General features: G+C 44.2%; 1 protein-coding gene across 1 annotated transcript in view; it reads left to right on the top strand.

Annotated features, from left to right (window-relative positions):
• Positions 1-27962, top strand: part of LOC132818876 (leucine-rich repeat and IQ domain-containing protein 3-like) — a 38849-nt gene that overhangs the window by 5116 nt on the left and 5771 nt on the right. The window contains exons 2-7 of the mRNA XM_060830031.1: positions 982-1260; positions 5360-5680; positions 14174-14307; positions 17973-18075; positions 18790-18879; positions 25513-25660. Coding sequence (XP_060686014.1) covers positions 982-1260; positions 5360-5680; positions 14174-14307; positions 17973-18075; positions 18790-18879; positions 25513-25660 — 1075 coding nt within the window. The remainder of the gene's footprint in view (positions 1-981; positions 1261-5359; positions 5681-14173; positions 14308-17972; positions 18076-18789; positions 18880-25512; positions 25661-27962) is intronic.

Here is a 27962-nt window from a genome sequence, read left to right on the forward strand (position 1 = left end):
AGTCACATGGCATCAGGGTGAACTGGCAAGATGGCTACAGGACAGCCTTAGTCATAGGAGACACAGAACATAGAACGTTACAGCGCAGTCCAGGCCCTTCGGCCCTCTGTGTTGCTCTGACCTGTGAAGCTCATCTATCCTACACTATTCCATTCTCATCCATATGTCTGTCCAATGATTATTTAAATGCCTGTAAATTTGGCGAGTCTACTACTGTTGCAGACAGGGGATTCCACGCCCCTGCTACTCTCTCAGCAAAGAAACTATCTCTGACCACTATCCTGTATCTATCACTCCTCAATTTAAATTTATGTCCCCTTGTGCTAGCCATCACTATCCGAGGAAAAATGGTCTCACTGCCCACCCTATCTAATCCTCTGATTATCTTATATGTCTCAATTAAGCCACCTCAACCTTCTTTCTAGCGAAAACAGCAAGTTCCTCAGCCTTTCCTTATAAGACCTTCCCTCCCGACCAGGCAACATCCTGGTAAATCTCCTCTGAACCTTTCCAAAGCTTCTGCATCCTTTCTATAATGCGGTGACCAGAACTGTACACAATACTCCAAGTGCGGCCGCACCAGAGTTTTGTACAGCTGCAAGATGATCTCATGGCTCTAAAACTCAATCCCTCAACCAATAAAAACTAGCGCACTGTCTACCTTCTTCACAACTCTATCAAACTGGGTGGCAGTGAGAGAACAGACTAATGGCCTGGTAAGATCATGGCAACTTTACCTGACCTTTACCTTTTACATCCAGTCTGAGAAGTTATACAAGGTTTTTGTTTAATTTCTCCCAGCAATGCCGTGTTCCTTCATTGCTGCACTAATGTCCACTCTGATTATGAGCTTTTTCGTACAATAGAAAAAGGAGGCATATTTGTAAATAAGATCCACATTATAGTCAATCTCTATGTCCTGGCCATAAAACATTTCTTCCACTTTCATTCTGCTTGTTTGATGATTTGTATACTCCACAGAGCCGTGCAGCTATGAAACATCCAATCAAAAGAAGTCACCTCGTGTCTCCTTCAAAGTCACTGATCCTGTTGTGTGGAGAGATGAAAAATGTATACAAAGAGAAGCAACTGGATGAGATTGTGGTAGTGAACTTGTCTGGACGTTACCTGAAGAATCTGGGCAGCTTGCCTCAGTCCTCTGCTTTGAAGGTTTGCAACCTGTCTAGGAATTACATCACTAAAATCAATGCTCTCGCAGGATGTCCCCATTTAATCAAGCTGGATCTCCATGGAAACCATGTAAGTAATAAAGAATGTGTGTGCTCAATAAAAACAATATCAGCTAATTTCCATTGCTATCACATTACCATCACTGAATGACATGCTGTCATCATTCTGGGATGATTTGGAGATGCTGGTGTTGGACTGGGGTGTACTAAGTTAAAAATCGCACAACACCAGGTTATAGTCCAACAGGTTTAATTGGAAGCACACTAGCTTTTGGAGCGACACTCCTTCATCAGGTGGTAGTGGTGGGCTCATCAATCCTAAGACACTGAATTTGTAGCAAAAATTTACAGTGTGACGTAACTGAAATTATACATTGAAAAATACCTTGATTGTCTGTTGAGTCTTTAATCTGTGCGAATATTATGATAGTTTCACTTCTTTCATGTGTAAATCACAAAACCGTTTTTAAAAGTTGCATTCTCAGGTTAACTGTAACAATGGGTGATAGCTAGACAATACGTTGACCCCTGTATTCTCTGTCTATGACCTGATGTTTAGATTGATTCTAATCTAAAAAGTGAGATCGCAGAGTTTTACGTGAATGCATGCAGTTTTTGAGCAAAGTACAATGTAAGTCTGCAAGTACAAATTCACCCCACAAAATATATGTGTGCATGTGTGTGTGTGTGTGTGTGTGTGTGTGTGTGTGTGTGTGTGTGTGTGTGTGTGTTTCTGTCTGTCTGGGTTGGGAGTGTGAGTGTGAGAGAGTGTTTATGTGTGTGTGTGTGTGTGTGTGTGTAGTGAGTCCCCCACTATCACCTGATGAAGCAGCAAAGCTCCGAAAGCTAGTGTGTTTCCAGTTAAACCTGTTGGACTATAACCTGGTGTTGTGTGGTTTTTAACCATTCTGGGAGTTACTGTTCACCACAGACTGGACTCGCCAGATAAATACTAAGGCCACAAGAGCATGTCATCAGAGTGACCACTGTATGGTCCATGTGGAGACAAAGTTCCTGCCTTCACATTGAGAACACCCTCCACTATCACTGTGCTAAATGGGACAGATTTTGAACTAGCAATTCAAGACTGGGCATCCATTGGCCATTGTAAGCCATTCCCATTCCTTCAGTGTCTTGGGTCAAAATCCTGGAATTCTCTCCCTAAGGGCATTGAGGATAAACCTACAGCACATGGAATGCAGCGATTCAAGAAAGTAGCTCACCATCACCTTCTCAAGGAGCAACTAGGGCCAGGCAGTAAAACATGCTGACCGGCCAGCACACCCATGTCATACAAATGAATAAAAGAAAAGTCAGCGTCTTAGGAATTCTGCAGTGAGAAACTCACCTCCTATCGCCGCAAGGTTGGACAGCTACCAACATGGCAGAGTGTTGGCAGTGTAATGAGTGGTCCCCCCGACCAGGATTCTGACCCAGTAACACTGAAGACAGGTCAGAATGGTGAGTGATTTGGAGGGAAACTTGCAGGCCCTGTTCTTCTAGACGGTAGTGGTGATGGGTTTGGAAAATGCTGTCATGAAAATGTCTGTGAGACAGTACTTCAGATGTTGGCATTAGCCCCAGGTATTGGTAACGAGGAATTTGCAGGATGGCAGGGCTGACTTTGTTGTTGTCACTTAAGTAAATGCCAGGAAGTTCATCTGGTGAATTAACTGCAGTGGCTTCTTTTCCCACTCCCTGGAATCTTTAAGGAGATATCCATCTATTTATTATGTACATGCTAGACTCACAGTGGCATATTCCAAAAACACAGGTTTCACATGATTTCACCTTACCATTGTGACTTAATTAGTTGGACTGTTCTTTCATTATTTAAAACGTGTTGGGCAGAAATTTCCTTGAGCTAACTGTTGGTAGGACTAAACCTACCGTGTTAAATCTCCTCCACAAAGTCCTCTCTCTTACCTCACAATGGAAACTGTCGGAGGCTGAATCAGACATTATGTAATCTTAGAGTTGTAGAGATGTACAGCACGGAAACAGATCCTTCGGTTCACTCGTCTGTGCTGACCAAATTTCCTAAATTAATCTCGTCCCATTTGCCAGCACTTGGCCCATATCCCTCCAAACCCTTCCTGTTCATATACCCATTCAGATGCCTTTTAAATGTAATTGTACCAGCCTCCACCACTTCCTCTGATAGCTCTTTGCATACACTGTGTGAAAAAGTTCCCCCTTAGGTCCCCTTTAAACCTTTCCTCTCTCACCTTAAATTGGTAAATTACTTTTGAAAAGTAGTGTTGTTTTGCGAATAAATTACTTATAGATGTTGACCAGGACACTGGAGGACTTTTTTCTCTTCCTTGAAATTCCTGCCTCAGGCAACTCTCTGTGTGGAGTTTGCACATTCTTCCCATCTCTGTGTGGGTTTCCTCCGGGTGCTCCAGTTTCCTCCCACAATCCAAAAATGTGCAGGTTAGGTGAATTGGCCATGGCAAATTGCCCATAGTGTTAGGTGAAGGGGTAAATGTAGGGGAATGGGTCTGGGTCGGTGCGCTTTGGCGGGTTAGTGTGGACTTGTTGGGCTGAAGGGCCTGTTTCCACACTGTAAGTAATCCAGCCTAATCACATCTAAACGTTCACTTGAGCAGTTGACAAGTATTTCACTGTAGGGACCAGCTTGGACTTCACATTCATCTCCTCATGTGAGACCTGAACCCATAACTTGACTCAGAGAATTAGGACATATAGAGAATCTAACAAGTATGCCAGTTTTAAAGATGGATCTCTTTTTAAAATCTAGTGAAGTCTGCATTTGGCATTCAACATAACAATAAAAGTAACCAATAGTTTCTTTAAGTCTTAGTCAGCAAAGATAACGTTTTCCACTGAGAGGTAGCTGCAGAGTTCATAGGAGCACACAGTACAGAAGAGACTGTTTGTCCCATCGAGCCTGCTCTGATAAAAAATATTCTAATTCTATCCTCTCCAGCACCTGGCTGTAGCCTTGAATGTTATGACATTTCAAATGGTCATCCAGGTACTTTATGAAGATTGTCAGGTTTCCTGCCTCAACTATCCTCCCTGGGCAGTGCATTCCAGACCCCCACCACCATCTGGGTTTAAAAACATTTCCTCAAATCCCTCCTGAAACCACTGCTTTTCACTTTAATCAATGCCCCTTTCTTGTTGTTGACCCTTCAACTAAAGGGACCAGCTGCTTTCTATCCACCTTATCCATGCCCCTCATAGTCTTATATACCTCCACCAGGACCCTCTCAGCTTTCTCTGCTTTAAAGAAAACAATCCAAACTTATCCAGCTTCTCTATGAAGGTAAACTGCTGTGTCCCAGGCAACATCTGTGAATCTTTGCTGCAACCCTTTCTGTGTAATCACATCCTTCCTAGATGTGGAGTTCATAACAGCACACAGTGCTGCCAACTATGGCAAATTGTATTGGTTATACAATTTTGGCCAAACTAAAGTTACTATTATCTATGACACTACTGATAAAGGCAAGTATCCTGTGTGCCTTCTTAACTGTCCCATTAACCTGTCTTGCTGCTATCAGGGATCTGTGGAGAAGTTCCCCAAGATACCAGCAAAACTAACTTATAGTTTCTTTTGTCTTAATCAGTGAAACCAAGCTACCTATTGAGAGGCAGCTGCAAAGTTACTGAACCTATCAAGTTAGTTTATAACTATTTAGAACTGGTTCCCTAGCGAGCTGTACCTGACTCAGATCACTGGAACCACAGCTAGTGAACGTACAGGATGGTTAACAGTTGCACATGAAGCACCAAGGTACCGTTTAGTCTGAATGCAGTGAGGCTGAGAGCTTATCTCAGGGAATTGAAGAAAAGGGAATTTCTGTCTAGTGAGGAAAGAGATGCTATCTCTTCTATTACTAAAAATTGAGCAGTCCTAGAGAGGATGTTGAGGACAATAATTCCTGAGAGCTGAAGCCTAGAACCAGGAATTAGTTGAGTGGATGAGAGTTGAGGTATTTCTGTTCCGGAACTGGGACAGTAGTTTAACCTGGCTCTGGGGAGGTGTAAATAATTTAATACATTGATGTCAAGAACTGTCAAGCTCCGTAATGTAACTACAGAATTGTTGAATAATATATCTGCTTCCCCTTTCTTCTCCACTGTTCTGTATTTGGTTATAATGTACTAACATAATTATTTATTTCCCCCATTATCAGATCTCGGATCTCCCAGATGAAGACTTTTGGTCTGAAATGAAGTCTCTGCAGATCCTTTATCTTCATGGTAACATCATTGGGCCCCTGCGTAGTGTAGAGCCCCTGTTTTCTTGCCCGAACCTCATCGTTCTGACTCTGTTTGACACCCCAGTCAGTCTGGTTCCAAACTATCGGCATCACATTGTCAACAGCATTCTGTCTCTCAAAGCCTTGGATCACTTTGTCATCTCAGATGAGGAGATCATCGAAGATTGGCCGAAATCTGAAGAATTCAAAGCGTTAAGTCCACATTTCTTTATTGACCTCCCATTGTGTTCACAGGTTGGTGCCTTTAGCTGTTATTGAGGGACTGAAACATTTCATGCATCCACCAAGGTCAGACTGAAAATCAGGAATAAGAAACACAGGATATGTGCAGCAAATTTGCCAAAGTTGAAAGAGGAAAGAAAGGTTAAGTATTCCAGGTTAGAATTTAAAGAAAACTTCATTCATGGAATGGCTCGGACTGCATTATTGTCCATCCCTTGAGAAGATGGTGGTGAGCTGCTTTCTTGAACTGCTGCAGTCCATTGTGGTATAGAGACAGCCACAATGCTGTTAGGGGGAGAACTTTAAAGCAAGTTTTAAAATGCAGAAGTGAGGGGTAGGTTCCAATGTGGGCACAGTGTGGAAATCAGATCTAGGTGCATAACATCCATCATCAGCCACTTTAACTTGATTGGGGGTGTCCCAGTGCATTTGTTATGTGCATATGTTCATAGAAAAGTATTTGTAAATTTAACCCAGCATTCTGCCTTCGACATCCTGCTCACTGCTTTCCCAAACTATGGGAAGTTTTCAGGGATCCCTGTGGAGATTTGCTTTGCGAGATTGACAGGCTGGAAAGGATTTAAAGGCTGAAACTGTCTTGTGTGTCCAGGGTTTGCTGTGATTGTGCTGTCACAGCCATAAGGCAATTTCCAAACATTCTGCAATTTTGTCCTTTACTCATCTTTATCTTCATTCCCAGCTGTCAGATTTTCTGACCTTATTATAAGGTTCTACATTGATGTCTGAAGAGAACCAGGAGAGACGGGCTCTGCAACACCAATGGCAGTGGTAGAGGAATGGCATTCTACTCAACCATGTGGCTGTCCACAAAACTGAGGGGATGGACATCCAGCTGCAGCTCAGAGGAGGATCATATGAGCATGCACACATGTGAATTAGAAACTGAACTAGGCTAATTGCCCCTTCAAGTCTGCACTGCAATTCAATAACATAATAGCAGATCTGTGTTTCAATTTCCACATTTCCTTCTACCCCCCCCCATAATCTTTGATTCTATTGCCCCACAAGAATTCATCCATCTCCATCTTAAACATACTCTCTGACCCAGTGTCACACCTCACTGGAGTAACCCCATGCTGGAAATTAGGTTCCACTACTCCTGGGGACATTACAAAAGTTAATGCTTTTAACAAAGTATGCAAAGCTCCTCACATTTCCTGACCAATTAGACCCAGGTTGACAGAAAACATGGACCTGGATTTTGTACTTAACAAGGATAACCATTTATTATGAATAAACAGACTCTAGTTAGAGATAAATGACTATAAACTGTTGACACATAACTTTCGTAATGAAATTCTAACCCCCTTACAAAACTCCCCCTACACTAACATAGACAAAGGAGGGGCAATATCTTATATTTATTATTGCGAAACTATTAGTTCAGAAACTCACCTAATGTTCTGGGGACCCAGGTTCGAAGCCTACCAGGGCAGACTGTGGCATTCGAATTCAATTAAAAAAAAACAGAATTAAGAATCTACTGATGACCATGAAACCATTATCGATTGTTGGAAAAGCCCGTCTGGTTCATTAATTATCTTCAGGGAGGAAATTTGCCATCCTCACTTGGTCTGACTGACATGTGATTCTAGACCCACAGCAATGTGGTTGATTCTTAACTGCCCTCTGAAATGGCCTAACAAGCCATTCGGTTCAAGGGCAGTTCAGGGCAGGCAATAAACGCTGGCCAGCTAGTGATGCCTACTTCCCATGAGTGAATTTAAAAAATAATATTTCAGTGTGAAAATAGTTAAATCCCCTGGGCCAGATGGGCTTTATCCTGGGATTCTCTGGGAAGCCAGGGTGGAGATTGTCGAACCTTTGGCTTTGATCTTTATGTCGTCATTTCGTACAGGAATAGTGCCAGAAGACTGGAGGATAGCAAATGTGGCTCCCTTGTTCAAGAAGGGGAGTAGAGACAACCCTGGTAATTGTAGACTAGTGAGTCTCACTTCGGTTGTGGGTAAAGTGTTGGAAAGGGTTATAAGAGATAGGATTTATACTCATCTCAATAAGAATAAGTTAATTAGGGATAGTCAACATGGTTTTGTGAAGGGTAGGTAGTGCCTCACAAACCTTGTTGAGTTCTTTGAGAAGGTGACCAAACAGGTGGATGAGGGTAAAGCTGTTGTTATGGTGTATATGGATTTCGGTAAAGCATTTGATAAGGTTCCCCACTATAGGCTACTGCATAAAATATGGAGGCATGGGATTGAAGGTGATTTAGTGGTTTGGATCAGAAATTAGCTAGCTGAAAGAAGACAGAGGGTGGTAGTTGATAGGAAATGTTCATCCTGGAGTTCAGTTACCAGTGGTGTACCGCAAGGATTTGTTTTGGGTCCACTGCTGCTTGTCATTTTTTTAATCAACGAGTTGGAAGAGGGCAAAAAAGGTTGAGTTAGTAAATTTGCAGACGACAGTCCGGATGTGGATAGTGCCGAAGGATGTTGTAAGTTTGTGGGGAGTGACAGATGGAGTTTAATTTGGATAAATGTGAGGTGCTGCATTTTGGAAAGGCAAATCAGAGCAGGATGTATACACTTCATGGTAAGGTCCTGCGGAGGGTTACTGAACAGAGAGACGTTGGAGTGCAGGTTCATAGTTCCTTGAAAGTGGAGTTGCTGGTGGATGGGACAGTGAAGGTGTTTGGAATGCTTGCCTTTATTGGTCCGTGCACTGAGTATAGGAGTTGGAAAGTCATGTTGTGACTGTTCAGGACATTAGTTAGCCCATTATTGAAATACTACGTGCAGCTCTGGTCTCCCTGCTGTAGGAAGGGATGTTGTGAAACTTGAAAGGGTTCATAACAGATTTACAAGAATGTTGCCAGGGCTGGAGGGTTTGAGCCACAGGGAGAGGCTGAATAGGGTCAAAATCCTGGAATTCCTTCTGTAATGGCATTGTGGGTCAACTCACAACAGGTAGGCAGCTCACCATCATCTTCTCGAGTTGAAGGTCGAATTTGAATGCAGATTACAGGTTTGAAGGCAGGATTCTTGGCAGTGTGGAGGAACAAAGGGATCTTGGGGTCCATGTCCATAAATCCCTCAAAGTTGCCAACCAAGTTGTTCGGGTTGTTAAGAAGGCATATAGTGTGGTGGCTTTCATTAGCAGGGGGATTGTGTTTAAGAGCCACAAGGTTAAGCTGCAGTTCTTGGAATATTGTGTTCAGTTCTAATCATATAATGATCGGGTGGATGTGGAAGCTTTAGTGAGGGGCAATGGAGATTTCCCAGGATGCTGCCTGGACTGGGGTGCATGTCTTATGAAGAAAGGTTGAGGGAGCAAGGGCTTTTCACATTGGAACGAAGAAAGATGAGAGTTGACTTGATAGAGGTGTGCACGATGATGAGAGGCATAGATAGAGTGGATAGCCAGAGCCTCTTTCCCAGAGTAGAAATGGTTTTCACAAGGGGACATAATTTTAAAGTGATTTGATGAAGGTTGAGGGTTGATGTCAGACATTGGTTCTGTACATAGAGAGTGGTGGGTGTGTGGAATGCACTGTCAGCAGGGGTAATGGAGTCAGAGACATTAGGGACATTTAAGCAATTGTTGGATAGACGCATGGAAGATGGTAAATTGAAAGATGTGTTGGTTAGTTTGATCTTCGAGTCGGATAAAAGGTTAGCACAACATTGAGGGCCAAAGGGCCTGCACTGTGCTGTACTGTTCTATGTTCTCAAGGGCAACTTGAGATGGGCAATAAATGCTGGCGATCCAGTGAAGCCCACATCCCACAAATGCATTAAAAAAGTCTGCGACAATGTCCCCGGAGGGTTGGAAGCTGAGGGATGGCCTTATAGAGGTTTAAAAAAATCATGAGAGGCATGGATAGGGTAAATAAACAAGGTCTTTTTGCTGGGCTGGGGGACTCCAAAACATGAGGGCATAGTTTTAAGGTGAGAGGGGAAAGATATAAAAGGGACCGAAGGGACAACTTTTTCATGCAGTGGGTGGTGCGTGTATGGAATGAGCTGCCAGGGAAGTGGTGCAATTACAACATTTAAAAGGCTTGTGGATGGGTACATGAATAGGAAGGGTTTAGAGGGATATGGGCCAAATGCTGGCAAATGTGACTCGGTTTATGTAGGATTTATGATCAGCATGAACGAGTTAGATCAAAGGGTCCGTTTCTGTGCTGTGCATCTCTATGGGCTATGGTATGTCACAATTTCAAGATTCCCTACATTTACCCCTGACTAAGGCACCTAACACTACGGGCAATTTAGCGTGGCCAGTTCACCTGATATACACATAGAACATAGAACATAGAAGGATACAGCGCAGTACAGGCCCTTCGGCCCTCGATGTTGCGCCGACCGAATCCTACCTAACCTATACTAGCCCAATAACTTCCAAATGCCTATCCAATGCCCGCTTAAATGACCATAAAGAAGGAGAGTTCACCACTGATACGGGCAGGGCATTCCATGAACTCACAACCCGTTGTGTGAAGAATCTACCCCTAACATCTGTCCTATACCTACCACCCCTTAATTTAAAGCTATGTCCCCTAGTAACACCTGACTCCATTAGCGGTAAAAGGTTCTTAGTATCTACCCTATCTAAACCCCTAATCATCTTATACACTTCTATCAGATCTCCCCTAAACCTTCTCTTCTCCAATGAGAACAGCCCCAAGTGCCTCAGCCTTTCCTCATAAGATTTTCCTACCATTCCAGGCAACATCCTGGTAAACCTCCTCTGCACTCGTTCTAAAGCTTCCACATCCTTCCTATAGTATGGCGACCAAAACTGCACACAATACTCCAGATGAGGCCTCACCAGAGTCTTATACAACTGCAACATGACCTCAGGACTCCGGAACTCAATTCCTCTGCCAATAAAGCCCAGTACACCATATGCCTTCCTCACAGCACTATTTACCTGGGTGGCAACTTTCAGAGATCTGTGTACATAGACACCAAGATCCCTCTGCTCATCCACACTACCAAGTAGCCTACCATTAGCCCAGTAATCCATCATCTTGTTATTCCTACCAAAGTGAACGACTTCGCACTTAGCTACATTGAATTCCATTTGCCACATTTCCGCCCAGCTCTGCAACTTATCTATATCCCGCTGTAACCTACCACTTCCTTCCTCACTATCCACAACTCCACCGACTTTTGTGTCATCCGCAAACTTGCTTACCCAGCTTTCAAGTCCTTCCTCTAGATCATTTATAAAGATAACAAAAAGCAATGGTCCCAAAACAGATCCTTGTGGTACACCGCTAGTAACTGCGCTCCAAGATGAACATAATCCATCAACTACTACCCTCTGTCTCCTTCCAGCCAGCCAATTCCTAATCCAAACCTCTAATGTATCCTCAATGCCATACCTCCGAAGTTTTAGCATTAGCCTACCATGGGGAACCTTATCGAACGCCTTACTAAAATCCATATACACAACATCTACTGCTTTACCCTCATCCACTTCCTAAGTCACCTTCTCAAAGAACTCAATAAGGTTTGTGAGGCACGACCTGCCCTTCACAAAACCATGCTGGCTATCCCTGATCACGTTATTCCTACCCAGATGTTCATAAATCTTATCCCTTACCATTCTCTCTAAGACTTTGCCCACCACTGAAGTCAGACTCACTGGCCTATAGTTACTAGGGCTATCCCTACTCCCTTTCTTGAACAATGGGACCACATTCGCTATCGTCCAGTCCTCTGGTACTATTACTGTTGACAACGACGACATAAAAATCCAGGCCAATGGCTCTGCTATCTCCTCCCTAGCTTCCCATAGGATCCTGGGGTAAATGCCATCAGGCCCAGGAGACTTATCTATATTCATCCTTTCCAATATTCCCAAAACCTCTTCCCTGCATATTTCCAGGGCATCCATTCTAATTATTTGTGATTCCATATTCACATCAGCAACAGTGTCCTGTTCCTGAGTGAATACTGATGAAAAGTACTGATTTAATGTCTCTCCAATCTCCTCTGCCTCCACACACAACTTCCCACTACTATCCTTGACTGGACCGATACCTACCCTAGTCATCCTTTTATTCTTGACATACCTATAGAAAGCCTTTGGGTTTTCCCTAATCCTACCAGCTAAAGACTTTTCATGTCCCCTTCTCGCTTCTCTTAGCTCCCTCTTTAGCTCCTTCCTGGCTACCTTATAACTCTCAATCGCCCCTACTGAACCTTCACGCCTCATCTTTACATATGCCGCCTTCTTCCCTTTCACAAGGGACTCCAATTCCTTACTAAACCACGGCTGCCTCACAAGGCCCTTTACACCATGCCTGACTGGTACATACCTATCGAGGACACGCAGTAGCTGCTCCTTGAACACTCCCCACATCTCATTAGTGTTCTTCTCTTGAAGCCTGTTTTTCCAATCCACACATCCTAAGTCATGCCTCACTGCATCATAATTTCCCTGCCCCCAGCTATAGCTCTTGCCCTGCGGCGCACGATTATCCCTCTCCATCACTAAAGTAAAAGTCACCGAGTTGTGGTCACTGTCCCCGAAGTGCTCACCTACCTCCAAGTCTAACACCTGGCCTGGTTCATTACCTAGAACCAAATCCAATATAGCCTCCCCTCTTGTTGGCCTGTCGACATATTGTGTCAGGAAACCCTCCTGCACACATTGTACAAACACCGACCCATCTAATGAACTCGAGCTATAGCTCTCCCAGTCAATATCTGGGAAGTTAAAGTCCCCCATAACAACCACCCTGCTACCTTCACTCTTTTCCTGAATCATCCTTGCAATATTATCCTCTACTTCTCTAGGACTATTAGGAGGCCTGTAGAAAACACCTAACAGGGTGACCTCACCTTTCCTATTTCTAACCTCAGCCCAAACTACCTCAGATGGCAAGTCCTCTTCCATCGTCCATTCCACTGCTGTGATACTGTCTTTGACAAGTAATGCCACGCCTCCCCCTTTTTTACCCCCATGTCTGATCCTACTAAAACATTTGAACCCTGGAACGTGCAACAGCCATTCTTGTCCCTGTTCTACCCACGTCTCTGTAATGGCCACAACATCGAAGTCCCAGGTACCAACCCACGCTGCAAGTTCACCTACCTTATTCCTTATACTTCTGGCATTGAAGTATACACACTTCAATCCACCTTTCTGGTTACAGGCACCCTCCTTAGAGATCGCTGCATTATTCCTAACCTCCCTACACTCAAGGTCCTGTACCCTAAAGCTACGGTCCTGGTTCCCATGCCCCCGCGGAGTTAGTTTAAACCCTCCCAAAGAGCACTAGCAAACCTCCCCCCAAGGATACTGGTGCCCCTCAGGTTCAAGTGTAGACCATCCTTTTTATAGAGGTCCCACCTTCCCCAGAAAGGACCCCAGTTGTCCAGAAACCGGAATCCCTCCCTCCTGCACCATCCCTGTAGCCACGCATTTAACTGCTCTCTCTCCCTGTTCCTCGACTCTCTATCACGTGGCACGGGTAACAAACCAGAGACTACAACTCTGTTTGTTCTAACTCTGAGCTTCCAACCTAGCTCCCTGAAAGCCTGTCTGACATCCTCACCCTTCTTCCTACCTATATCGTTGGTGCCAACGTGGACCACGATCTGGGGCTTTGGACTGTGGGAGGAAACCCACGCAGACACAGGGAGAATGTACAAACTCCACACAGACAGTCATCCGAGGCAGGAATTGAGCCAGGATCCCTGGTGCTGTGAGGCAGCAGTGCTAACTACTGAGCCACAGTGCCACCCTTAGTCGCAAGTCAGCAAGTGAGATGAGTAGAAATGTCTTTACTCAGAGAGTTGTTTGGATCTCTGCCTGGGAGGGTGGTGGAGGTGGATTCCAGAGGAGGTTTCAAAAGAGAGCTGGAGATGTTTGGAAGTGATGAAATTCTAGGGCTGTGGAGGTAGGGCTGGACAGTGCGACTCACTGGGTAGTGTTTTGAAAGCCAGTGCAGACAGGATGGGCTGAATGGCCTCTTGCTGTGCTGTAAAATTCTCTGACTCTGTGTAGATAGTGATCCCATGATGAGCTCCTCCACTGACATTAACCAGAACCAGATGAGCACAAGAGTTATCACTGAGCTTATTGCTGTCAAATTACTGACAATGTCTTCAGCATTGACGTATGAAAATCCCTCCCTGCACATCTCTACTTCCCTGATTCCTCCATAATGATGCTCTTTAATGTGACCTCTTGGACCGAGTTACCTGTCATTATATTGCTGTAAGTTGTTTTCTGTCAAATTTTGTTTGATAAATTGCTAATGTGAAGCACCTTGAGCTGCTTTACTGCTTTCCTAGCACTGTACATTTTACAGGTGTGGTTTTAAATTCTACCAGATGAAGTTGATTTAAATGGCCATTTTGGAGATAACTAAATACTTCTTTCTCAAACTCCCATGGATCACTGATGGGAAACGGTGCTAACTGATCACTTCTTGCTGTTCCTGCTTTATAAGAAGCACTTTGATTCCTTGTTGAACCAGTGTTGGTGCTCTCACCCCTCACACAGATCTCCACCTGGTGTACGGAGTTGAGACGTATCAGGAGTCTGCTCTCTACTATCAACAACATCCTTGCCCATCGCTCTCCAGTGCTGATCATTCAACGATGGTTTCGTGGGTTCTTGGTCAGAAAGAAGCTGGGGTATTGATTAATTTATGATTTCTTATTTCCTAGCCCTTATTCTGTAAATTGACCTGATAAGATGTTCCCTTTCTGCTTTCCTGTCACTGATTTGTTAGAGTTCTTTGATGAAGTGACCAGGAAGGTTGATGAGGGCAGGGCAGTAGACATATTTAGATGGATTTCAGTAAGGCCTTTGATAAGGTTCCACATGGTAGGCTGCTCTGGAAGGTTAGATCACATAGAATCCAGAGGGAGTTGGCAAATTGGATACACAATTGGCCTGATGGTAGGAAGCAAAAGGTAACAGTGGAAGGATGCTTGTTGGACTGGAGGCCGGTGACTAGTGGAGTGCCTCAGGGGTCGATGCTGGGCCCATTGCTGTTTGTTATCTATATCACTGACTTGGGTGAGAATGTACACGGCATGATCAGTAAATTTGCAGATGGTGGTAACGAAGATGGCGAGGATTGTTATCAGAAATTGCAGCAGAACCTTGATCAGCTGGGGAAATGGACTGAGAAATGGAAAATGGAGTTTAATATAGGTAAGTGTGAGGTGCTGCATTTTGTAAAGTCAAATCAAGGTAGGAGTTTCATGGTGAATGGTAGGGCCTTAAGGAGTGTAGTGGAACAGAGGGACCTTGGAGCTCAGGTGCACGGTTCTCTGAAAGTGGAGTCCCAAGTAGACAGGGCAGCGAAGAAGGCTTTTAGCACACTGACCTTCATCAGTCAGGGCATTGATTATGGAAACTGGGAAGTTATGTTGCAGTTGTACAGGACATTGGTGTGACCGCACTTGGAGTATTGTGTTCAGTTTTGGTCACCTTGCTACAGGAAGGATGTTATTAAACAGGAAAGAGTACAGAAGAAATTTATAAGGATGTTGCCCAGACTCAATGGTCTGAGTTATTGTGAGACGTTGGACAAGAGAAGACCTTTTTCTTTAGAGTGTAAGAGACTGAGGAGGAATCTTATAGAGGTGTATAAGATCATAGGGTGGCACGGTGGCACAGTGGTTAGCATTGCTGCCTCACAGCCCCAGAAACCAGAGTTCAATTCCTGCCTCAGATAACTGTCTGTGTGGAGTTTGCACATTCTCCCGTGTCTGCTTGGATTTCCTCTGGGTGCTCCGGTTTCCTCCCACAGTCCCACAGCAGGTTAGGTGAATTGTCCACGCTAAATTGCCCGTAGTGTTAGGTGAAGGGGTTAATGTAGGGGAATGGGTCTGGGTGGGTTGCTCTTCGGAGGGTCGGTGTGGACTTGTTGGGCCGAAGGGTCTGTTTCCACACTGTAAGTAATGTAATGTAATCTAATCATGAGAGGTATGGATAGGTGAATTCACTCAGTCTTTTTCCCAGGGTTGGGAAATTGAGGACTAGAGGGCATCAGTTTAAGGTTAGAGGGGAAAGAATAAAAGGGAACCTGAGGGGCAACTGTCTTACACAGAGGGTGGTACGCAAATGGAATGAGCTGCCAGTGGAAGTGGTTGAGGCAGGTATATGAACAACACTTAAAAGCCATTTGGACAAATACATGGACAGGAAAGGATTAGAAGGATATGGGCCAAGAGCAGGGAAATGGGGTTCGTGTAGATGGACATTTTAGTCAGCATAGACAGTTTGTACCCAAGGGCCTGTCTCTGTGCTGTCGGACTCTATGACTCTAATTGTCAAACTGTTTCTCTTTTGTTAAATCCACTAATACTGCACAAAAATATAAAAGCTAGTTATAACTTATTATTTTAAATCCACTTTCTATTTTGGTGCTCCATTTGTTGCTCACTTTGATTTTACATGTTGCAGTTTCCCTTTCCTCCTTTCACTCTTATTTTAGTATTGCTGATATTTTTATGTATTTTTTCTAAAGTTTTGTTTGGGTTTTTATCTTTCTTCTCTCCTGAGACATTCACCCTGTACTGGGATGTGTAATCACAGGGACAATTCTCACCCTATGTAGATGTTGACTCTGTGCTGGTGGTCTGTTGCATAGAAACATTGAAACATAGAAATTAAGAGCAGGAGGAGGCCATTCAGCCCTTTGAGCCTGTTCCACCATTTAATGCGATCACAGCTGGCCATCTGACTCAGTACTCTGTTCCCATTTTCTCCCCCGTACTGTTTGATCTCTGCAGCCCCAGTTGCTACATCCAACTCTTTCTTGAATTCGTGCAAAGTTTTGGCTTCAACTGTTTTCTGTGGGAATGAATAATGAAGCAGGAGAAGTGATGGCCTTGGGGTATTATTGCAAAGAAAATCTTACCACAGTAGGTGGTGGAATTTGAATTCAATAAAATTCTAGAATTAAGAGTTTAATGATGACTATGAAATCCATTGTTGATTGTCAGGAAAATCCATTTGGTTCACTAATACCCTTTAGGAAAGGAAAAAAGCCATCCCTACCTGGTCTGCTCTATATGTGACTCCAGACCCACAATCATCATGGTACTGTACATCCCTATCAAGTCTTCCAGTAGAGCTTTATGTGCCTCTGAGTCTTGGGGTCAGTGATGCATTTCTATATGTAGTAGAAAAACAAATAACCACAACTTAATATAGACTGACAATCACATGACAATGCTGCTAATGCGATCAATAACATTCCCTCTGATTTCCTTTCTTTAGTGGTCCCATCGCACTTTTTAAAACCAAACCTTATGTTTGGGCCTAAGACCAGACTGAGAGTGTGGTGCTGGAAAAGCCCAGGTCAGGCAGCATCCGAGGAACAGGAGAATCAACGTTCCGGCATAAGCCCTTCATCAGGAAGGGCTAATGAAGGGCTTGTACCTGAAATGTTGGTTCTTCTGTTTATGATATCTCTTCTGTTCTTCCCAAAACCCTGCTCCACCTCAGACTACCCAAACTGCTGCTCATCTCAGTTGCTCAACCTCTTCCTCTGTGATTCTGTCACACTGGATTCTCAAGGCTGCTCTTGAGCATCTAATCACTGGCACAATGCCAGCCCTCTAGTGCTCTGAGCAGAACACTATGGCTCTTGAGCCTCCTTGAATTTGATGTGGTTCTCCATTGACATGAGCTCTACTCTGCCTGTGTTCCCTGGTTGTAATCCTCAATTAATAGGCACACTTCCATACTTCCCTCAAATCTGATCCAAGATTCAGTCTTTTTGGTCTTCTTTCCCACCTGGGCTGACCAATTACTGAACCTGTGCCCCCCTTTGATGGCCAGTTATACTTCAATGTCGAAACACATGTCCTCAGCTTTTAGGCCATGCTGCATTTGGCCTTCTCTGAATTACAATCTTCCCGACAAAGCTTTTCACTCTGCCTCGGTACACGTGACAATAAATAAACTCAATTCAATCCACTGAGCAAATACTGTTCCCGAGTATCCCTGAACCCCAACTCTAAACACCATTTAGTCACCAATGATGCCCAGGGCTCCTCTCAGGTCCAGCTTGAACTGATTGATGTGATCTATTATAATCTCCCAACAAGCCCTGTCCCTGTTCCCAGGCAGAATGTTACATACCCAAGCTGGCTGGATGCATTCAAATCATTAAAGTTACCGTTTCCAGTCAACCAGAACTCACCCCAACAGGTTCTAACTTTCAAACACACACACAGATAAACAAAAATCCAAGAATTGTTAATTTCATTAGAATTGTCATAAGTTATTATTAAAATACTAACGTTATGTTACTTGTTATTTTGTTTTGCTAAACTAGAATTGTACCGGTTCCATGTAAAGAACGTGGTTTCCCATTTCTGGAGCTCCACGGAGAGTTATGCAGTGAGGGTATTCATGTGCTGCAGGATGGCAGTTTATGTGTGAGTCTGAACCATGATGCGGGGTTTAGGGTTTGAAATTTACACTTTCATCCCAGACAAAATAACATCAGGTTTCAGTATCAGCAGGGGAGATACAGCATATCAGATCATTTGTACAGGTTGTGTATCTGAGCACTGGGTGGGAATGTGTAAGTGAGCACTGAGTAGGACTGTGTAACAACATTGGGTGGGACTGTGTATCTGAGCACTGGGTGGGAATGCATATCCGATAACTGGGTGGGACTGTGTATCTGAGCACTGGGTGGGATTGTATATCAGAACACAGGGTGGGACTGTGTATCTGAGCACTGGGTGGGATTGTATATCAGAACACAGGGTGGGACTGTGTATCTGAGCACTGAGATGCATCTGTTTAGTTCCAGATCCAATTCCATGGTTGTCTCAGTGGGAACTGAATCAGTTTGTTCTCTCTGCCATTATATTTTCACCACGGTCAGCACAGCTGGTGAACAACTTAGGGAATGCAGCAGGTTTTACTCCGAGAACTATTGGTATTATAAAATTTGAATGATGTTTTTATTGATCTTGCTTAATTAACTGTAATTACAAAATGGATTGAAAAATTACAAAATTGAGTCCAGTTCTAATCTTCAATGACATTTCAAACTGCCTGGGATGATTTGTTATGTGGATTGATCTAATTATTGATGTGTTCAGTACATCAGGAATTAAACTGTCTTCTTGCTTATCTAGGTAGCAGGCAGCAGAGGTAAGGAAGATAGCCAACACAACATTGTCCAATTACAGATAGATACAAACAAGCTGGATATTGCACTACTGGAGGTATGTCTGATAATATGAGCAATTTCTCTGTCTGTGCTGGTTAGTACAAGGGTCAGGATTTTGAGACTTGGTTCAGGACCCGACTGTCATGTCAAACAGTGGTCACAACTCCAAAATGGGCTTTACCGATCCCCACTGAGTGTGTTTGAGACATTGTAAGGGGGCAGTCAAGTATCATCAGTCAAGGAGCTAGTCCACTGGCCTCCTGCGATTCCCTCAGCTGAACTCAAATTACGGTGAGTGAGCAAGGCATCCTCCACCCTGTCCTTTCTGAGGCTTATCAAGGCCTTTGGCTGGCTGATGGAGGGTTACAGGAGGAGCTTATTCTGCCACCAGCATTGTACTGGGCTGGGCAGTGGATGTTGGATGCTTTTCCTGAACCCTGGGGAAAAGGTGTGCAGGAAAGGCTTTTTCTCCTTTGAAGGTGCCCCTCAAAACATGACATAATATTCGCCAATCTCCAAAAAACTCTACCCCTACACCCACCTGACACTTTCCAGCCCAAATAAAATGCATACAGATTGAATGACTTTATCAAAAATTCATTAGATGTGGATGTTGCAGACTAAGCCAGCATTTATGCCTATCCCTAAGGGCAGTCACAATCCAACCCCATTGCTGTGGGTCTGGAGTCACACATGTCGGCCAGACCAGGTAAAAATGGCAGTTTCGTTCCCTAAAGGATATTAATGAATCAGATGGAGTTTTTCCCAAAATCAACAACAGTTTCATGGTCATCATAAGACAATTCATTCCAGATTTTTATTGAATTTTAATCTCCTCATCTGCCTGAGTGGGATTCGAACCAGATCCCTGTGACAGCGTGGGCCAGGGGGCTGCTGGGAAGGTACAATTCCCTCTTAACTACTTACCTTGTGAATAGGCAGAGCAAAGCCTCAACAGGAGCAGATGTGGACATGGGGATTGCTGGGCAAGTGAACTATTATATTTGGACAGTGGCTAAACCTGAAACACTTACACGTGTAATGTCTCGCACCCGTCCACCTCCTCTAACCAATAACAAAGACTGTGTGGGGAGGGGTGGTAGGGTAAGGCTTTTCTTTATCATTTATTCAATCTCTCTTTGGCAGTTTAGAGTAGAGGGGACAGAGGCTAGGGCAGTTGCATGCTCCTCTTGTAGGAGGTGAGAAGTCAGAGTCACCACTAGTGTCCCTGCTGACTTCCCCTGCCAGAGGTGTGTCCAACTCCAGCTCCTCACAGACCACATGAGGGAACTGGAGATGGAGCTGGATGAACTTCAGATCATTCGGGAGCTGAGGCAGTGTTAGAGAGGAGTTATAAGGGGGTAGTCACGCCTAAGTTACAGGATAAAGGTAACCGGGTGACCATCAGGAGAGGGAAAGGGAAAGTGCAGGGATCCCCTGTGGCCGTTCCCCTCAATAACAAGTACACCGTTTTGGATACTGTTGGGGGGAGGACTTACCAGGGGAAAGCAACAGCAGCCAGGTCTTTCAAACTGAGCCTGGCTCTGTGGCTCAGCAGGGAAGGGGGGAGAATAGGAGAGTCAATGGTGAGAGGAACGGACAGGAGATTCCCCAATGCCCCACCCACCCCTGCCAGTGATCTATCACTTGCCCCAAGTGTATCAGAGCCTGTGGGAGCTGCATTGTTACTCACTCACTCTGAGAATGACAGAGAGTCATCCTCATCTGCGAGGGGCCGCCAAAAATGGTGACAATTCAAAGACTCTTGTTTGATCATCTTTACAGAATGAGAGTTCCAAAGATGCACAGAGATAGTGTTTTGCCTCTCCTTAACTTTAAATGGGGAAGCCCTGATATTTGAGACAAAAAGCCTGCAGATGCTGGAAACTAAAGTAGACGGGCAGGAGGCTGGAAGAACACAGCAAGGCAGGCAGCATCAGGAGGGACAGGCAGGAGGCTGGGGGAACACAGCAAGGCAGGCAGCACCAGGAGGGACAGGCAGGAGGCTGGAAGAACACAGCAAGGCAGGCAGCACCAGGAGGGACAGGCAGGAGGCTGGGGGAACACAGCAAGGCAGGCAGCATCAGGAGGGCCAGGCAGGAGGCTGGGGGAACACAGCAAGGCAGGCAGCATCAGGAGGGCCAGGCAGGAGGCTGGGGGAACACAGCAAGGCAGGCAGCATCAGGAGGGCCAGGCAGGAGGCTGGGGGAACACAGCAAGGCAGGCAGCACCAGGAGGGACAGGCAGGAGGCTGGGGGAACACAGCAAGGCAGGCAGCATCAGGAGGGACAGGCAGGAGGCTGGGGGAACACAGCAAGGCAGGCAGCATCAGGAGGGCCAGGCAGGAGGCTGGGGGAACACAGCAAGGCAGGCAGCATCAGGAGGGCCAGGCAGGAGGCTGGGGGAACACAGCAAGGCAGGCAGCACCAGGAGGGACAGGCAGGAGGCTGGGGAAACACAGCAAGGCAGGCAGCACCAGGAGGGACAGGCAGGAGGCTGGGGGAACACAGCAAGGCAGTCAGCATCAGGAGGGACAGGCAGGAGGCTGGGGGAACACAGCAAGGCAGTCAGCATCAGGAGGGCCAGGCAGGAGGCTGGGAGAACACAGTAAGCCAGGCAGCACTAGGAGGGACAGGCAGGAGGCTGGGGGAACACAGCAAGGCAGGCAGCATCAGGAGGGTCAGGCAGGAGGTTGGGAGAACACAGCAAGGCAGGCAGCACCAGGAGGGTCAGGCAGGAGGTTGGGAGAACACAGCAAGGCAGGCAGCATCAGGAGGGACAGGCAGGAGGCTGGGGGAACACAGCAAGGCAGGCAGCATCAGGAGGGCCAGGCAGGAGGCTGGGGGAACACAGCAAGGCAGGCAGCATCAGGAGGGCCAGGCAGGAGGCTGGGGGAACACAGCAAGGCAGGCAGCACCAGGAGGGACAGGCAGGAGGCTGGGGAAACACAGCAAGGCAGGCAGCACCAGGAGGGACAGGCAGGAGGCTGGGGGAACACAGCAAGGCAGTCAGCATCAGGAGGGACAGGCAGGAGGCTGGGGGAACACAGCAAGGCAGGCAGCACCAGGAGGGTCAGGCAGGAGGTTGGGAGAACACAGCAAGGCAGGCAGCACCAGGAGGGACAGGCAGGAGGTTGGGAGAACACAGCAAGGCAGGCAGCACCAGGAGGTGAAGTCCAACTTTTCGGTATAACCTTTCTTCTGGAAAATCCTTATAGTTGAGCAGGAACTCCTCATTCTAGATTCTCCCACAAGAGGAAACATCTCTCTGCATCTACTCTGTCAAGACAATGTTGAATCTTATATTTTTCAAATCAAGTCATTTCTTATTCTTCTCAACTCCAGTGGATACAAAACTTTCCTCAGAAAACAACCTCTCCATTCTAGGTACAGGGTAACCGCTGTATCCATGGTTTCAGTTACACACAGTTTACCATGGCCCATACATATTACTGGGAACATTCCAGAACCAGGGTCCAAGGGGCTGCTGGTAAGGTACATTCCCCATTTAAATGAATGGATTCACTTCTATCCACGGTTTCAGGGCTTCCTCTGTAGCTCTTGGAACGTATCCCCCACGGTTATGGGAGGACTACTGTATTCATATAAAACATAGAACTGCAGATGCAAAAGATCTGAAAGAAAAACAGAGGTTGCTGGAGAAACCCAGCAGGTCCCACCCTCTTCAGTATACAGTATATACCAACCTTTTCAAAGCTACTGAGCTGAAAATGTGTTGCTGGAAAAGCGCAGCAGGTCAGGCAGCATCCAAGGAACAGGAGAGTCGATGTTTCGGGCATAAGCCCTTCATCAGGAACTACTGTCATCAAAGCTACTGTCAGCTCTGAAGAATGGTCACTTGACTTTGAAAATGAACTCTATTTCTCTCCTCACAGATGCAGCCAGATCTGCTGAGTTTCTCCAACCATTTTTGTTTTTTTAACATCCTGTATGTTTTAACATCCTGTATGTTTTAACATCCTGTATGTTTTAACATCCTGTATGTTTTAACATCCTGTATGTTTTACCATCCTGTATGTTTTAACATCCTGTATGTTTTAACATCCTGTATGTTTTACCATCCTGTATGTTTTAACATCCTGTATGTTTTAACATCCTTTATGTTTTAACATCCTGTATGTTTTAACATCCTGTATGTTTTAACATCCTGTATGTTTTAACATCCTGTATGTTTTAACATCCTGTATGTTTTACCATCCTGTATGTTTTAACATCCTGTATGTTTTAACATCCTGTATGTTTTAACATCCTTTATGTTTTAACATCCTGTATGTTTTACCATCCTGTATGTTTTAACATCCTGTATGTTTTAACATCCTGTATGTTTTACCATCCTGTATGTTTTAACATCCTGTATGTTTTAACATCCTGTATGTTTTACCATCCTGTATGTTTTAACATCCTGTATGTTTTAACATCCTTTATGTTTTAACATCCTTTATGTTTTAACATCCTGTATGTTTTAACATCCTGTATGTTTTAACATCCTGTATGTTTTACCATCCTGTATGTTTTAACATCCTGTATGTTTTAACATCCTTTATGTTTTAACATCCTTTATGTTTTAACATCCTTTATGTTTTAACATCCTGTATGTTTTAACATCCTGTATGTTTTAACATCCTGTATGTTTTAACATCCTGTATGTTTTACCATCCTGTATGTTTTAACATCCTGTATGTTTTAACATCCTTTATGTTTTAACATCCTTTATGTTTTAACATCCTTTATGTTTTAACATCCTTTATGTTTTAACATCCTGTATGTTTTAACATCCTGTATGTTTTAACATCCTGTATGTTTTAACATCCTTTATGTTTTAACATCCTTTATGTTTTAACATCCTGTATGTTTTAACATCCTTTATGTTTTAACATCCTTTATGTTTTAACATCCTGTATGTTTTAACATCCTGTATGTTTTAACATCCTTTATGTTTTAACATCCTGTATGTTTTAACATCCTGTATGTTTTAACATCCTGTATGTTTTAACATCCTTTATGTTTTAACATCCTTTATGTTTTAACATCCTTTATGTTTTAACATCCTTTATGTTTTAACATCCTTTATGTTTTAACATCCTGTATGTTTTAACATCCTTTATGTTTTAACATCCTTTATGTTTTAACATCCTTTATGTTTTAACATCCTTTATGTTTTAACATCCTTTATGTTTTAACATCCTGTATGTTTTAACATCCTTTATGTTTTAACATCCTTTATGTTTTAACATCCTTTATGTTTTAACATCCTTTATGTTTTAACATCCTTTATGTTTTAACATCCTGTATGTTTTAACATCCTTTATGTTTTAACATCCTGTATGTTTTAACATCCTGTATGTTTTAACATCCTGTATGTTTTAACATCCTGTATGTTTTAACATCCTTTATGTTTTAACATCCTGTATGTTTTAACATCCTTTATGTTTTAACATCCTTTATGTTTTAACATCCTTTATGTTTTAACATCCTGTATGTTTTAACATCCTTTATGTTTTAACATCCTTTATGTTTTAACATCCTGTATGTTTTAACATCCTGTATGTTTTAACATCCTTTATGTTTTAACATCCTGTATGTTTTAACATCCTGTATGTTTTAACATCCTTTATGTTTTAACATCCTTTATGTTTTAACATCCTTTATGTTTTAACATCCTGTATGTTTTAACATCCTGTATGTTTTAACATCCTTTATGTTTTAACATCCTGTATGTTTTAAGGAGAAATTAAATGTGGGTCATGCAGTTAATTTCTCTGTGCAGAGAAGATTTTTCCATTTTCATTTTACTGAATTCAAACAATTAATTGAAATGAGAATCTTCTTTAGTTCAAACTTGCAGCACCATTGCACTGTCCAATCAATGATAAAAATCCATTGCAGAGGTACCTGGAACTGATATTTGAGGTTGTCCCACTGGTCCAGCAGAGGAATGCTGCTTGTAATGTAATATTGACTCGTGTCTGCCGTGGAGAGCTGTTAGGGCAATGGCAGGGCTAGTCCGCTGGAAAGCTGGGCAAAATTCCTATCCCAGCAATTCAAAGGCTATAGTGTAATGGTAATATCACTGGATTAGTATTCCAAAGGCCAGGATAATATGCTGGGAATGTGGATTCAAATCCCATAATGGTAACTTGTAAAATTTAACTTCAATTAATTCATGAACATCTGGAGTTCAGAGCTAGTCTGAGTGGTGGTGATCATGAGAATGTCATTGCGTGGTGTAATGAAAACATCACTGGTGAAATTCAGCAGGTCTTGCAGCATCTGTGGAGAGAAAGCAAAGTTAATGTTTAGGGTCCAGTGACCCTTCCTCAGAACTGTACTTGGAATGTTAATTCTGCTTTCTGTCCACAGATGCTGCCTGCCTTGCTGAGTTTGCCCAGTGACTTCTGTTGAAAATACCCCTCTGGTTCACTGAGTTTCTTTAGGGAAGGAGGTCTGCTGTCCTTGCCTGGACTGGCCTGCCTGTGACTCCAGACCCCCAGCAAAGAATTAACTCTGAGCTGCTATCGACAATGGCCTTGCAAACTATCCAATGGGAATGAGGGGTGAGCAGTAAATGTTGGCTTGCTCAGTGATACCCATATCCCATGGAAGAATAAGAAATAGCAGGCAATTTTATATTGAAGAACCTTTTATTCTGGTTGTGTTTTATTATGTAGGATCGGTGTGAAGCCAAAGAAATAACCTCTGGCATTTACCCATGTATTGCACGGTGGAACAGATGGAACTCTCCAAACTTTCAGCCAAATAAAAGCAGCATTTTCAGACATCGAATCTTGAGAAAGTCAGATCGTGCCCCTCAACCAGGTACGGTTGATCAATTTTGTGAATGCAAACTACCCAAAATATGTAAAGATCCAATGGGCAATAGGACTATTCCCAGTGGCCTTGTGTGAATGTCATAGACTGTGAGCTCAGAGTGGACATGCACAACTTACCCTCTGCATTTAGCCAGGAAATGTCAGACAGGTTATAGCTTGGTCGAACAGCTAGGTAACACCAGATCTGAAAGGCCTGGCCACGCCTCCTACTGCCTCATGCCAGTCATAGCACCCAATTACCCACAAAACCATAAGATGTAGGAGTAGGCCATTCAGCCCATTGAGACTACTCCACCATTCAATGGGATCATGGCTGATCTGATAACCCTCATCTCCACTTTCCTGCCTTTTCCCCATAACCCTTGATTCCCTTTCTGATTAAAAATCGGTCGGTCTCAGCCTTGAGTGAACGGAATGATCCAGCCCTGACAGCCCCCTGTGGTGCAGAAGTCCACAGTTTCACTACATCCCATGAGAAGGAATTCCTTCTTGTCTCTAATAAAAACCCGAAGAACTGTGGATGTGGGCTTTTTGTCTTATCCTCCCCACTTATCTTCTTGTGTATTTTTGTGTCATTTGCCAACTTGGCCATTGTATTCCCTTTCCCTGCATCCAAGTCATTGCTCAGTACTGTCAATAATTGTGACCCCAACACTGATTTGCTGTCCTGAAAATGACCATTTATCTGTCTCCTAGTGGATAGCTAGTCTACACCAATATACGACCTCAACACCCTGGGTTCTTGCTTATGAGGTAGCTTTAGGTGCAGCGCCTTATTGGATGTCTTTTTGAAATCCAAATGTATTATAGCTTCTTGATCTCCTGTATCTATTCTCACAGAATTGTAATACATTTATCAGGCATGATTTCCCCTTTATGAAGCATGTTGACTCTGCTAGCTTGTATTATGTACATTTGAAGTGCACTGTTATTCCATCCTTTATCATGGATAGACGCTAACATTTCACCAAGATTAGAAGTAAAGCAAACTAGCCTGTCTTTACATCACTTGGTTTTTGAATAAAATGTTAAATGGCAGTTTTTCATCATCCAATTATTTTCCAGAATCTAAGAATTCTTGGAAGTTTGTTACCAATGCATTCACAATCTCTGTAGCTACATCCTTTAATACCCTAGGAGGCATCCCAGTATATGCAGGAGACATACCAGCCTTTAACCCCATTGATTGTTCAAGTTGCTTTCCTAGAGCATAGAGCATTACAGCGCAGTACAGACCCTTCGGCTCTCGATGTTGCGCTGACAGGTTATAACAATCTGAAGTCCATCTAACCTACACTATTCCATTCTCATCCATATGTTTATCCAATGACCATTTAAATGCCCCTAAAGTTGGCGAGTCTACTACTGTTGCAGGCAGAGCGTTCCACACCCTTACTACTCTCTGAGTTAAAAAAAACACCTCTGACATCTGTCCTATATCTCTTACCCCTCAATTTAAATTAATGGCCCCTCGTGCTAGCCATCACCATCCAAGGAAATAGGCTCTCACTGTCCACCCTATCTAACCCTCTAATTATCTTATATGTCTCAATTAATCACCTCTCAACCTTCTTTTCTGTAATGAAAACAGCCCCAAGTCCCTCAGCCTTTCCTCGTAGGACCTTCCCTCCATACCATTCTGTGACTACCTGGTCAGGTCCATGCCCCCCTACAACCCACCCTCCCATCCTGGCACCTTCCCCTGCCACTGCAGGAATTGTAAAACCTGTGCCCACACCTCCTCCCTCACCTCCATCCAAGGCCCTAAAGGAGCCTTCCACATCCATCAAAGTTTTACCTGCACATCCACTAATATCATTTATTGTATCCGTTGCTCCCGATGCGGTCTCCTCTACATTGGGGAGACTGGGCGCCTCCTAGCAGAACGCTTTAGGGAACATCTCCGGGACACCCGCACCAATCAACCACACCGCCCCGTGGCCCAACATTTCAACTCCCCCTCCCACTCTGCCGAGAACATGGAGGTCCTGGGCCTCTTTCACAGCTGCTCCCTCACCACCAGACGCCTGGAGGAAGAACGCCTCATCTTCCGCCATGGAACACTTCAACCCCAGGGCATCAATGTGGACTTCACCAGTTTCCTCATTTCCCCTTCCCCCACCTCACCCTAGTTCCAAACTTCCAGCTCAGCACTGACTTGTCCGACCTGCCTATCTTCTTTCCCACCTATCTACTCCACCCTCCCCCCTGACCTATCACCTTCATCCACTCCCCCACTCACCTATTGTGGTCTATGATACCTTTTCCCCACCCCCACCCTCCTCTCA

The sequence above is a fragment of the Hemiscyllium ocellatum genome, chromosome 9 (assembly GCF_020745735.1).
Source record: "Hemiscyllium ocellatum isolate sHemOce1 chromosome 9, sHemOce1.pat.X.cur, whole genome shotgun sequence".
Taxonomy (NCBI): Eukaryota; Metazoa; Chordata; class Chondrichthyes; order Orectolobiformes; family Hemiscylliidae; genus Hemiscyllium; species Hemiscyllium ocellatum.